Raw genomic sequence first — 14,410 nt, 5'->3', positions numbered from 1 at the left:
TTTGAGAGGGAATACATAAGTAGCCTACTTTCCCTTTTCTCTGTAAGAGATCTTTGTAACCATTTTATTCTTGTTTCAGTTGAGTTAGATCCATTCAAGGTGAATTTGGGAAAGAGAAAACAAGAAACCAATACTTTGTTGAAATCACGCAAATGCTGTTTAGTCTGTCAGTAAGCCATGGACATTAAGAGAGCATTTTCATTTAAGCATTGACCAGTCTATCTATACCAGTCTTTGTGTCAGTGCATACAGAGGTTATAGGTTTCTGCTGCACAGATAGCCCAGGCACCCTTTTCTCAAATCAGGATCTCAAGGTCAGAACAGAAGTAGGCTACTTCCCATTCTTCCCGTCTTATCACAGACTGATTCAGAGCTGACAGCAGGTGTGAGACATTTCTGGCTAATCAGTGGCATGAATCAATTAACTACCAGGGGGTAAGGAAACCAGCTGTATGGCCTACCTATGCAATATGCTGGCTCGGATTTGGCTATCACTGTCACGACAGGGGTTTCAGCACCATGGACACACGACTACAATGGAGACGCTTACCATATGGTGAAAATGTCATTGTTCATGTCCCAAAAACAGATCTAGATATGATCCTAGGTAAGCCTATAATGAAACTTGCTCTCAAATAGTTTGAGACACAGGGTATTGAATGTCACCATTTAGTATTCAACCTAAACAAAAATTGTAGTTTTTTTGTCACCTACGTGGTGTCCTACAGGGTCAGCCATAGTAGTATGGCACCCGGGAGCAAATTGTGATGCGTTCGAAGATATATTAGGCTTTCATAATTCCATGGTAGTCGAAGTGGTGTCTTTTTCAGTTGGGTTTAGCAGCACTAACAGAAAGCAAAGCATTGAACTGATATCACATCATGCAGAGAAGAGTAAACAACATTTCCTAAACGTGTGAAGGCTGTTTTGAAGGATTTTCTCAACTTCGCCACAGAGTGTCAGTAAAACTGGCTACGGTCAGACTGGTTGCAGCATGTAGGTAGTGATCATTGATGAGCAACTGACCAAGAGTTCCTGGAAGCAGGAACAGCCGACCAAGAGTTCCTGGAAGCAGGAACAGCCGACCAAGAGTTCCTGGAAGCAGGAACAGCCGACCAAGAGTTCCTGGAAGCAGGAACAGCCGACCAAGAGTTCCAGGAGGCAGGAACAGCCGACCAAGAGTTCCAGGAGGCAGGAACAGCCGACCAAGAGTTCCTGGAAGCAGGAACAGCCGACCAAGAGTTCCTGGAAGCAGGAACAGCCGACCAAGAGTTCCTGGAAGCAGGAACAGCCGACCAAGAGTTCCTGGAAGCAGGAACAGCCGACCAAGAGTTCCTGGAAGCAGGAACAGCCGACCAAGAGTTCCTGGAAGCAGGAACAGCCGACCAAGAGTTCCTGGAAGCAGGAACAGCCGACCAAGAGTTCCAGGAGGCAGGAACAGCCGACCAAGAGTTCCAGGAGGCAGGAACAGCCGACCAAGAGTTCCTGGAAGCAGGAACAGCCGACCAAGAGTTCCTGGAAGCAGGAACAGCCGACCAAGAGTTCCTGGAAGCAGGAACAGCCGACCAAGAGTTCCAGGAGGCAGGAACAGCCGACCAAGAGTTCCAGGAAGCAGGAACAGCCGACCAAGAGTTCCAGGAAGCAGGAACAGCCGACCAAGAGTTCCTGGAAGCAGGAACAGCCGACCAAGAGTTCCTGGAAGCAGGAACAGCCGACCAAGAGTTCCTGGAAGCAGGAACAGCCGACCAAGAGTTCCAGGAGGCAGGAACAGCCGGATGCTGAGGTACAAGGAAAAATCTGCAGCTCATGCAGAACAGCACAAAACACCTGCCTTTGGACTTTGTATTAACCGATGGGACTGTTCCAAATCGACCCCTAGCACCTACCTTCTTCCCCTGGGCACTTCATATACATTTGAAAGGATGGCCATTTCTCTCAGGTATAGGAGAGTTATGTCTCAGGTATAGACAAGCAATAAGCTATTTCCCAAAGCCAAATCGACCCTTACGCTCCATGTGCTCCTGGAGATCAGAGGATTTGACAGGTGTTAGTAATATGGCAACAGCTCCACCTTGCTCTCTAAATAGGCTAGGTGAAAGTTTCACCATATTGACTAAACCAATCAAATCCTCTCAGATCTCCACAAGTGCATAGGGCTTAGAGATTGATTTGGGATTGGCCCCATGTCTCCAGTATAGGCAAGCAATAGGTATTTCACCACACTTACGAGAACACGCCACCCTCACACCAGGCCTAGAAATTAGTGGAAAAACACAGATTTGGGATGACATTTTTATTGTGGGCCGTTGAAATGCATGGGTGTAAATATCAACAAAGAAAGTTCATGGTTGACGACGCCTGTACATTACATTCTAACAAAGAAACAGATGGTCACTCTGGCGATTTTATTTAATGCATTTTAGTATTAGAATAGACAGGCTCGCAGTGAATCAACGGTAGGGACATGTTTCTCAGCAAAGGTGACAATTCATCAAAAAGATAAATCAACTCATGACTAAAAGTTAAATTGGTTAACAATTTAAAAATCACACCTCTATCACAGTCTACATAATTTCAACAGCCATACAATACAAGTATACAAGATGATTTAATAGTTAGAAGGAATACAACCAAAAGTAAAGATTAAGATGCAAACCAAAACATTTTCAGAAAATACTTTGAAGCAATGTGACGATACAGTAACTTACGTCTTGCCAGGACTATCATACGGTAAGTGGATCTAAATACTCAGGGGGAAAAAACATAATCAAATTGTATTACTGAACATATCCCAAAATAAGTGTACAATATGCACACTTGTAGAAATAGAAAATTAAAATCTATGCTGAAAGTGGAAAAACAGCCTGATTGCTCCCTCTCTCATGCAGCTCCATGGCAGAAAGAATAGTCTGATGTTAGTCCATCAGTTCCATATTTATGGCAATAAACATGAAGCCGCTATGAAGTGAGGAGAGAGGAGGGGTGGAAGGTTGGGAGAGGGGTTTCATCTTTTTGAAGAGTGCCACTGTGTTCTTCAGCCAACCAATAGGAGAAGGGAGAATTTAATCTCCGTATTTATCAAAAAGTATTTTTCAATCATTTCCTTCTTTCATCAAAGGTGGTTTGACGTGTGGTGTCGTTAAGATGCTGCTGTGGGGGTGGGACTTAGGGCAGGTCGGAGGGCTCTCATTGGTTGTTTTTGGCTTTGGCGTGTGTGAGGATGTGAGACTTGAGGTTGGTTGACTGGGCAAACTTCTTATTGCAGCCGTCAAAGGGGCATACGTAGGGCCTGTCTCCGGTGTGGATACGAACGTGTGTGCGCAAGTTAAAGTCCAGCGAAAACCTCTTCCCACAGCCCTCAAAGGTACACTGCACACAGGAAGGAGAACATGGATGGACAAAAGGAGAGGTGTATTAGGATATAGGAGTCAATGGTAAATGTGTGTGCAGTTACTCTACATGCATGTCTTTTTGCGTCAATGTCCTAGCAGAATTTATGCAGACCAGGTACGTACTTGGAAGGGTTTCTCCCCTGTGTGAACGAGTTGGTGACGTTTGAGTTTGGAACTCTCTACGAAGGCCTTGCCACACTCGGCACAGACGTGCACACGAGGCCCGTGGGTGTGGAGATGCTTCCTCATCGCTGAATTGTCCCTGAACATCTTTGTGCAGCCCTAAGGGAGAGATTTATAGAACGTGTTGGTATACCTGATTCCATATACACAGTGTACAAAACATTAAGGACATCTGCTACAGCGTCAGCTAGCTAAGCGGTTAAGAGCGGGCCAGTAACTGAAAGGTTGGTGTAGGTGTACACCGGGCCAGCAAGGTGCAATAATCTGCCCTTGAGCAAGGCAGTTATCCCCAAACAACTGCTCACCAACTCAATATTAGGAAAGTATTTCTTAATGCATGTCTTAATGTATGATCATGAGTCATAATACCTGATGAGAGCACATTTAGGAATACCAACATTATGGCATTTTCTTAAACGACACTAAAATAAAGTGCAATATCTGTGTGAAATAAATATGTAAACATGGCTCAGACATTGTGTAGGCCTATGCTAGAATTTTTCTTGCAAAGAGAAAAATATGTACTTCTCATTTCCCACTCTGGGTTAATGTGATGGGCTGTCACTGTTAAGTAGCTCTCTGTAGCCCTGGAGGTCCATCCATCTGTAGCAAGCGCAACAGTTCACTGACAACTTCAGCTTGCTTATATAGACTGGGTACTACCTGTGCTGAAATGAGTACAAGAGGGCGAAGTTTAACGTGGTCTGAGCACTTTCACGAGATGCTCAAACCCCCGATTCTTCTCAACCACTGAGAATGTGCGCATATCTGCGGCTATAAACATACCCATCACTCTTGTAATTTCTTTGGCCCGGTCAGAATCGGCTGTGAAGAGCTGCTTGAATGCAGAGGAGAGACTAAGCTGCGTTTTTTTTGTGTGTTTCCATCTTCCAGTGGTAGGAATACTGTGGTGATGTCGGCATAAAATGTGTCATGTTTGAGGTGTTGGCAGCTGCATAGGCTATTCTCGTTGAGCAGTGGTGACATGCTCTCGGTCCATTGCCGTTGTAAGCTACTGAGAAGACAAAATGTTCCCAAACTGGAGATTTACGCGATGGAGAATCCTCCTGGTTTGTCAGCCCCACCACCATACAGAAGTAGTTGCCGGCTGCGCCACACAAAAGCACAGTTTGAAATGCGCCAATTAAGGTTTGAATTTTGATAACATGCGCATATGCTCTAGTTGTTGTAACAGAATAACCTGAAATGTTTTCAGCTCAGGTTTACACGAGGGGCATACAACGCAGCGTAGGCATAGCCCACAGGCCGAGTGGTTGCATTTATTATATACTGCTCATAAAAATAAAGGGAACACTTAAACAACACATCCTAGATCTGAATGAAATAAATAATCTTATTAAATACTTTTTTCTTTACATAGTTGAATGTGCTGACAACAAAAAACACACAAAAATAATCAATGGAAATCCAATTTATTAACCCATGGAGGTCTGGATTTGGAGTCACACTCAAAATTAAAGTGGAAAACCACACTACAGGCTGATCCAACTTTAATGTAATGTCCTTAAAACAAGTCAAAATGAGGCTCAGTAGTGTGTGTGGCCTCCACGTGCCTGTATGACCTCCCTACAACGCCTGGGCATGCTCCTGATGAGGTGGCGGATGGTCTCCTGAGGGATCTCCTCCCAGACCTGGACTAAAGCATCCGCCAACTCCTGGACAGTCTGTGGTGCAACGTGGCATTGGTGGATGGAGCGAGACATGATGTCCCAGATGTGCTCAATTGGATTCAGGTCTGGGGAACGGGCGGGCCAGTCCATAGCATCAATTCCTTCCTCTTGCAGGAACTGCTGACACACTCCAGCCACATGAGGTCTAGCATTGTCTTGCATTAGGAGGAACCCAGGGCCAACCGCACCAGCATATGGTCTCACAAGGGGTCTGAGGATCTCATCTCGGTACCTAATGGCAGTCAGGCTACCTCTGGCGAGCACATGGAGGGCTGTGCGGCCCCCCAAAGAAATGCCACCCCACACCATGACTGACCCACCGCCAAACCGGTCATGCTGGAGGATGTTGCAGGCAGCAGAACGTTCTCCACGGCGTCTCCAGACTCTGTCAGCGTCCGGCTCAGTGTGAACCTGCTTTCATCTGTGAAGAGCACAGGGCGCCAGTGGCGAATTTGCCAATCTTGGTGTTCTCTGGCAAATGCCAAACGTCCTGCATGGTGTTGGGCTGTAAGCACAACCCCCACCTGTGGGTGTCGGGCCCTCATACCACCCTCATGGAGTCTGTTTCTGACCGTTTGAGCAGACACATGCACATTTGTGGCCTGCTGGAGGTCATTTTGCAGGGCTCTGGCAGTGCTTCTCCTGCTCCTCCTTGCACAAAGGCGGAGGTAGCGGTCCTGCTGCTGGGTTGTTGCCCTCCTACGTCCTCCTCCACGTCTCCTGATGTACTGGCCCGTCTCCTGGTAGCGCCTCCATGCTCTGGACACTACGCTGACAGACACAGCAAACCTTCTTGCCACAGCTCGCATTGATGTGCCATCCTGGATGAGCTGCACTACCTGAGCCACTTGTGTGGGTTGTAGACTCCATCTCAAGCTACCACTAGAGTGAAAGCACCGCCAGCATTCAAAAGTGACCAAAACATCAGCCAGGAAGCATAGGAACTGAGAAGTGGTCTGTGGTCCCCACCTGCAGAACCACTCCTTTATTGGGGGTGTCTTGCTAATTGCCTATAATTTCCACCTGTTGTCTATTCCATTTGCACAACAGCATGTGACATTTATTGTCAATCAGTGTTGCTTCCTAAGTGGACAGTTTGATTTCACAGAAGTGTGATTGACTTGGAGTTACATTGTGTTGTTTAAGTGTTCCCTTTATTTTTTTGAGCAGTGTATATTCATTTGGGTTCACAATGCGGACAGAACAGAGGTCCCCGAACCGTTCGAGAATACATGTACCTTAACATCCCTACTGGGCAGGAAAGAAACCGTTGGAAACAGACTACTTACTTTATGAGGGCAGGCTATCGTCCTGGGCGCGTCGTCTTCTTTTACCTTCCTCGGCTTCATCCTGAGAAAACATTGGATATGGAGTTAACTTTCAGCCTATTGCATTCACAGGGAATAGAACTCAAAACATATGTTGTCCATATACAAAATCTAATTAACCATGTTCAATTCCTAACCAGTGAATATAAACCAGCACCCATGCAAGTCTTCCAGTATGGCTGACAACAGCCGGTTTCCTCCTTTCACTGTGTTAAAGTGCTCTGTGTCAGTGTGTGTTGACGGTGTTCAGAGATATAAAGGCTCTCGTAGAATGGACTCTAGAACTTACCACACTGAGTTCTGACCATAGGGACCAGCAGAGTCACTGAAGGAACTAAGAACACAGCATCCAAACGGGACAGTCAGAAATATCCAGGCTCAACACTCCCTTCCTAGGAGATTAGGCTATATACCGCTGGCATCTACTACAGAAAAGCTGCCTCATCGAGTGCTGCCTTCCAAGACAGGCAGGCAACATGAAGAGAATCACAAATCCTGGCATCTTTCTAAACACCAATTTACAAGGTGAGCTACAAGAGAGCATAGGTGTAAATTATTTGTGTGTTAGAGTTTAGGCCAAACAATAGGGGGGTTTATTTGAGGGTGTGTTCACTGTACATACCCTTGATGGACAGGTGCGTTTAGGCAGATAGACACTGACCTGGCAAACTCTGCCAGCTGTTTGGGGTCTGACAGGTCGATGCCAGGTATCCCTCCAGGGGGCAGCTTCTTCCCCGTCATGTATTCAGAGTAGTCCGGAGGGGAATTCTCCCCAATGATCTGTTCTTCAACAACTGACTCATGGTCGATGTCTTTTTTGTCATCTAGGATACAATGCAGGGACTTAACCGAAAATAGCCATACAAGACCGGGGTACATCATTGCAGTTTGCCCAAGCGCCAGCAGATGGCGATATTGAGTCGTTTCATTTGTATTTATTATGGATCCCAATTACTCTTTCTGGGGTCCAGAAAAATGAAGGCAGTTATAACATTTTAAAAACATTACATTCACAACAGATTTCACAACACATTAAGTGTGTGCCCTCAGGCCCCTACTCTACTACCACATATACACAACACAAAATCCATGTGTACATGTGTGTATGTTATCGTGTTTGTAGGCACGTGTCTGTGCCTATGTTTGTGTTGCTTCATAGTCCCCACTGTTCCATAAGGTGTATTTTAATCAGGGGTTTTTTTAAATCAAATTTTACTGCTTGCATGAGTTACTTGATGTGGAATAGAGTTCCATATAGTCATGGCTCTATGTAGTACTGTGCGCCTCCCAAAGTCTGTTCTGGACTGTGAAGAGACCTCTGGTGGCATGTTTTGTGGGGTATGCTGTGTGCCAGTAGTTCAAACAGACAGCTCGGTCCATTGAACATGTCAATACTACTCACAAATACAAGTCGTGATGAAGTCAATCTCTCCTACACTTTGAGCCAGGAAAGATTGACATGCATATTAATGTTAGCTCTCGGTGTACATCTAAGGAACAGCCATTGCTGCCCTGTTGAGCCTAAAGGCCCTCTTTGTGGCACCTGACCACACGACTGAACAGTAGTCCAGGTCCAACAAAACTAAGGCCTACCTTGATACACTCGTATCCCCCGTGGACCGGTTCGTATGTAAAACATTCACCATTCAGGCTGCAAATCCATTACTTTCCTCCCTAACTAATATATACTTTTGTTTTATAATTTTTTTATTTAACCTTTAACTAGGCAAGTCAGTTAAAAACACATTTTTATTTACAATGACGGCCTAGAAACAGTGGGTTAACTGCCTTGTTCAGGAGCAGAATGACAGATTTTACCTTGTCAGCCCAAGGATTCGATCTAGCAACCTTTTGGTTACTGGCCCAATGCTCTAACCACTAGGCCACCTGTCGCCCCTTTTTAAATGAGGAGAAGGTAAAAATATGCATACTTTCTTTATTAAAACACGACTTCCACCACCATGCTAGAGTGGCTAATGCCTAGGAATGCTAGGCCAAGATGTTGCGTATCAGGTTTCATCAGCCTGTTGTTTACTCCTGGCTTAAAGCAGGGCCCGACATCAGGAAGTAGCATTAGCCAATCTAGCATGGCAGCCTGGTCTCAGACTAGACGTAACATAGTAAATGTAAATCCGGGACACTGAAATTAGTATTATAAGTTACGTTTGGTATGGTTACATAAGACAGATTGTTACTTAACCTCTTGACGGTCGCCTAGGATAGGGGGCGCCACAGCGCATTTTGAAAAAAATTCGTGCCCATTTTAAACGGCCTACTACTCAAACTCAGAAGCTAGGATATGCATTTAATTAATACTTGTGGATAGAAAACACCCTAAAGTTTCTAAAACTGTTTGAATGGTGTCTGTGAGTATAACAGAACTCATATGGCAGTCAAAACCCCGAGACAGATCAAAACAGGAAGTGGAATTCTGAATTGCGAACTCAACTTCATCACGTTGCCTATTAATCACACCGTGAGCTATGGTTCATTGAGCACTTCCTATTGCTTCCACTAGATGTCCCCAGTCTTTACAAAGTGATTTGAGTCTCTTACTGTGAAAACTGACAGAATGACACGCTGTGGAACGTGGTCACACGGAGAGGGCCATCACCATTATGACGCCGGCGCCCCTGGTTACCCTCCCCTTTCGAAACGTTTTGAAACACAATGCAATTGTCCCCCTCGAATCTTATTGGAGCTCTCGTTGAAAAAGGCCCTACAGATTTATGTTATACAACGTTTGACATGTTTGAACGAACCTAAATAAGAAACAAATGCATTTTGTTGAAAGAGTAGCCCCGCGCACGTCAGAACTTTTGGTGAAGCCTTCAGAACGCGCTAACAAGAACAAGCTATTGGGACGTAAAGGATTAACTTTTTCGAACGAAAATACATTTGTTGTGGACCTGGGATTCCTGGAAGTGCCTAAGGATGAAGATAATCAAAGGTAAGGGATTATTGACAATAGTATACAAGACTAGATGTGATATGCGATTGTTCCAAGATGGCTAGCCTATTGCTATTGCTAGCCTATTGTTCTGAGTATCGCATCTCCTTTTATCGCAAAGTGTGATTACCCAGTAAAGTTATTTTTAAATCTGGCATTACAGGTGCTTTCAAGAGATATTCATCTATAAATCTTAGAATGACAATATTACATTTTAAAAATGTTTTCGAATAGTAATTTAGTAAATTACTTGTAGCACTATTTCACCGGATGCATTTGGGGGAAAATAGTTAGTCAACGTTACGCACCGATGTAAAATGCTGTTTTTATATACAAATATGAACTTTATCGAACAAAAGAATGCATGTATTGTGTAACATGATGTCCTAGGTGTGTCATCTGATGAAGTTTGTAAAAGGTTAGTGCTGCATTTAGCTGTTTTTTGGTTATTTGTGATGCATGTGGTTGGTCGGAAAATGGCTATGTGGCTACTTTTACGATATACTCCTCTAACATAATCTAATGTTTTGCTTTTGCTGTAAAGCCTTTTTGAAATCGGACAACGTGGTTCGATTCAGGAGAGGTGTATCTATAAAACGATATAATTTGGAGAAAAATAAAATAAAAAAATGTTTTATTAAATGTTGTTATGCTAATGGCGATATGATTTTTCGCTGGATGTCGGCCGCACAGGGGTTAAAGTAAATATTCACCCATTTTGAATATATATTTTTCTGCATCTGAGCAATGTTCTATTGATTCCCTGGGTCATTTATTGCTATTCAAGCAGGCATACATTTCGCCGGAATGACATACTGTAGCATTGCGATGAAGCCGCTCCCACTACACTGGAAGTTAATAGCAATACGACTTTTAGATCGCAATAACATCTATCATATGTTCAAAACTGGATGATATCATAACACAGGTCAGCTTCTCTCAAATGAGCCATTGATCATATTTTTTGCTATATTCCTACATAGAGGTCCCGTGTGGCTCAGATGGTAGAGCATGGTGTTTGCAACACCAGGGTTGTGGGTTCGATTCCCACGGGGGACCAGTACGGAGAAAAATGTATGAAATGTATGCATGCGCTACTGTAAGTCGCTCTGGATAAGAGCGTCTACTAAAATGTAAAATGTAGAGAAATATGGAATTTTGCAGAGGGTCTAACACATTTCTCCTACTTGTCTGCTTCTTCAGTCCAGGGTGCATTGCATGGTGCTGTTGCGAATGTCAGACACATCAATTGGCCAGTTGAACATGGTTAGACTGTAGACTTAAGTAGCTAGTTAGCAATTTTACAGCTAACTAGCTACTTCACATGCTGATATTGACTATGGTTTTGTGTGTAGTTATGTTTGCTAGCGAGCTACCTAGACAGCTACCTAGACATTGCATTGTGGGTTTTGTAGTCGACTTGAGCTGCAACAGATTTTGACAACGATTTTCACATGTTGCTGCCAACCTTATTACAAACAACAAAATGAAACATGTTCACAAAAAATGAGCGGTTTTGGGTGGATTTTTAATACACCCAACCAACCACCCTACTAAAGATGAGATTTGAACTCGCAAACTTTGGGTTGCTAGACGTTCAAGTTATACACCCACCCAACTTCGCAACTATGTTAGCTAACCTTAGCCTAACTAATGTTAGCCAGCTTGATAATGTTAGCCGTCTAGCTAGAATTCATATAATACATGTTGCAAATTCTAAACATATTGGACGTTTTGCATATTCATAACAAAGTGTTTCTAATTTGTAACATAGCATACAAAAATGGGTGATGTACAAGTTACACGAACCGGTCCGATATGAGTGTATTGCCGGCTGCATACAATGCGTTTGGACGGTAAGGTGAAACGACTCAATATCGCCATCTGCCGGCCTTTAGGCTACTAAGCTGTTTGAAAACAGCAATACAAAAAACACTGCAGCAATATTTCTAGACATTGTAGCTAGCAGTATAGCTTTGTTTTTACAAAACCGTGAAATACAATGTATACAATCATTGATGCTGATTAAAATAACGACTATGAACATGCATCACCTTGATCCCCCTGCGCAGTTTATCAGCTAACATTGTTTCTCGCTCTGCTGCTAGTCGCATCTTGGTAGCTACACGCCAGGATTATGAGTTTACTAGTTAGCCTAGCACGCCAACGGAGAATGTTTATCAATCATGCTGAATCCAAATGCGGTTAAACGGTGCTTGTACAATGCAAGCTGTGTAGGGTCGTGGTTTTTAGGAACGTTTACTAGCTTGTGTTGCTAGCCAGCTACTATACTTGATTGAGAACTCGCTAGCTGTCGCGTGTAAAAAAAAAAGTTAACGTTAGCTGGCTATGCAGAAGAAAAGCATCAATGGGCTAGAAATAACTTTTTAAGACAATATATTTGGCCAGCAATTTAAATCTAACAAAACTAAGTTACATGGTTACTGGCCCAGATATCGTAATCACGGCTGAAGTAGTTACTTATCCGCAAAGTTAACGTAAGGCACCTAACTAGCTAGTTACGCCGTCGGGGCCTACTTCCTGGAGCCAGCAGCGCGCGTGTACCCCCGACCGCCGCCATCTTCGCCCAGCCGTTCTATCGCCATTTTTTCGGGCCGCCATACTGGTTCTCGGGGAACATGGCGGCGCCCAGCAACATCTAAAAACATGGCCTCCAAAACAAAAACATTTCAATCTAACCGACACACATTTCTGCACTTCTAAAAGTGATCTCGAAGGTGGCTTGGCGAACTACGAAGGAATAGACTAGTGCAAAACGTCTACGCCCTGCAACAAGGCCTCTTGGCAAGAATCTTGCACAAGTTAACTACCAAGCACGAACAATGCGGGGAGAGAGATACACAGATAACGTTAGCTACAGTAACATTAGATAGAACCGACGACTTACCCGAAGCCCACATTGTAACAGAAAATTCCCCCTCCATAGTCTTTATTTGCACCTGCTTCTGTTCCCATTTTCTACTGCTTGGTTCTACAGCACCCAAATAGCTCTTTTGGCCAGCTTTTTTGCTACTGCCGCCTACCCCTCTCTTCATCCGACCCACCGAGCTTTTCCCGGCTACAGTCACCAGAGTCTGTTCGATGTACTCGTCTTCCACCCCGGGTGCTGGGACGGGGATGAGGATTTGATCCTCGTAACCCCCGTCCGCAAGCATATCCGAATCATCCCCGCCAACAACTTCCTCTCTTGTCTGCACTAGGATCACTTCTTGATGGTGGTGGATCGAATTCGTGTCGTCTGACACCAGCGGCTGAAGTGCTATCATCGGCTGGTCGTCGTCTCCCCCGACCACTGTAGTCTCGATAGTCTCTACCGGTATCGTTTCCACCTCTATCTCGTGCAACTCCACTAGTTCGGCCGGCATCTCCGAGCCGTCCGCCTCAATATAAAGCGTATCGCCGGATGCCATGTTGAATTCTACCAGCTTACTTCTCACGCAGCCTGTGCTGTGCTTGTTTGCCCCACAAACACCCCCCTGCCCCTGTTCTCCCTCTTCGATGATCAATTATATTGACAAGATAGTCGAGTGACCGCTCTAACGATGAAAATACATGTCCTCAAAGATGGGAGGAGGCGAGATCAGGTGGGACCATTCTAGCCAATGAGAGGTCATATGCTCGTGTGAAAACTCCGATAAAGGTCGTTTTTTTCATAGTTGCCTAAATGCCATTTGCTTCCACTTATACCAGTGCATTCGTAACAACCTAACCATTGCGGAACTTATAGTCGAACAAATAAGCCTCACGTTGCAAATAAGCAATTACATTTTTTTGTTGACTAAATTCGACACTCTCTTGACCTCCATTCAAAAATTCCTAATTTCGTTTTATTTTTGTGGACAAATTTTTGAGTAAACCCTGTCGCTTCGCCTTTTCCTCTCTGATAACACAAGCCACCAATTCCTACACCACAAACATCACAAACACCCATGGGGGTCTGGTGAGGATGCTTAGACCAAAAGTTGCATTCCTTTTGATTATGTAGGGTGAATATTTTTTTGCTTGCTAAAACATTAATAAGGCCCAAAATGACATTGGCCAACTCACTGCTAAGCATAATGCACCATAAGACATTTATATGGGGTTTTTTTAAATGCAGAAAACGACTATCACATAGGATACCTACTGGCATTAGCCCCATCCAGTCCATTGTATGTATTTCATAGTTTCATAGGCTCATTGAATGTTTAATATTACACTACACATCAACAGGGAATAGGGATGGATATATTGCAGTTGTTTTTTGTTTCTTGGGTTTTCTACAAATATATGTTTTCTGTAAACATACTCTATATGGGCTGTCTCGAGTGTCACTACAGACCCTGGTTCAATTCCAGCTGTATCACAACCGGCCGTGATTGGGAGTCCCACAATTGGCACACAATTGGCCCAGCGTCGTTAGGGTTTGGCTGGGGTAGGCAGTCATTGTAATAAGAATTTGTTCTTAACTGACTTGTCTAGTCAAATATAGCTGGTCTTTTGGCGTTCTCCTAATCTGACCTCCAGGTGTCGGTATAGTCAAGGGGACAAAATACCTTTCAATCCAGATAGTTGTGTAACACCTCTTGTGATGCAGTAATGTATCGGCATTACATGTGCTGTATACTGACTGCATGAGTGTATTAATATCAGGAGGATGCAAAGCCAAGTTACAGAAAAGTCAGATAGAAGTGTATGGAGAAGTACAGATGGGGTTCTCTATCATGTAGGGAATCATTCATCCCTATACTTAACAATTCTCTAAATTGATCCCCAATGAATACGCCAAAGGATAGTGTTATGTGTTGTTAGAAAGTATGACTAAAACAGAGATATGTTAAAAGGAACAGATAGGCCAAATTATGT

General features: G+C 44.0%; 1 protein-coding gene across 8 annotated transcripts; it reads right to left on the bottom strand.

Annotated features, from left to right (window-relative positions):
- Positions 1-2,278: 2,278 nt before the first annotated feature.
- Positions 2,279-13,141, bottom strand: LOC106608096 (transcriptional repressor protein YY1). Of its 8 annotated transcripts, none has more exons than XM_082976999.1 (6): positions 12,453-13,141; positions 7,217-7,418; positions 6,884-6,928; positions 6,556-6,616; positions 3,516-3,674; positions 2,279-3,369 (listed from the first exon to the last, which is right to left on the bottom strand). In XM_082976999.1, exons 1-6 carry the CDS (start codon positions 12,973-12,975, stop codon positions 3,187-3,189), a joined length of 1,173 nt encoding a protein of 390 aa, XP_082833125.1. In that variant the 5' UTR covers positions 12,976-13,141; the 3' UTR covers positions 2,279-3,186. The 8 variants fall into 8 exon arrangements, with proteins under 8 accessions (XP_082833125.1, XP_082833126.1, XP_014061281.2 ...); XM_082977000.1 differs by having other exon boundaries at positions 7,256-7,418; positions 12,453-13,140; XM_014205806.3 differs by having other exon boundaries at positions 7,217-7,406; positions 12,453-13,139.
- Positions 13,142-14,410: the final 1,269 nt, after the last annotated feature.

This window comes from Salmo salar, chromosome 06, assembly GCF_965601325.2.
Source record: "Salmo salar chromosome 06, fSalSal1, whole genome shotgun sequence".
In the NCBI taxonomy this organism is placed as follows: Eukaryota; Metazoa; Chordata; class Actinopteri; order Salmoniformes; family Salmonidae; genus Salmo; species Salmo salar.
Note: the sequence above shows the minus strand (reverse complement) of the source record. Positions and strands in the feature narration are given on the sequence as shown.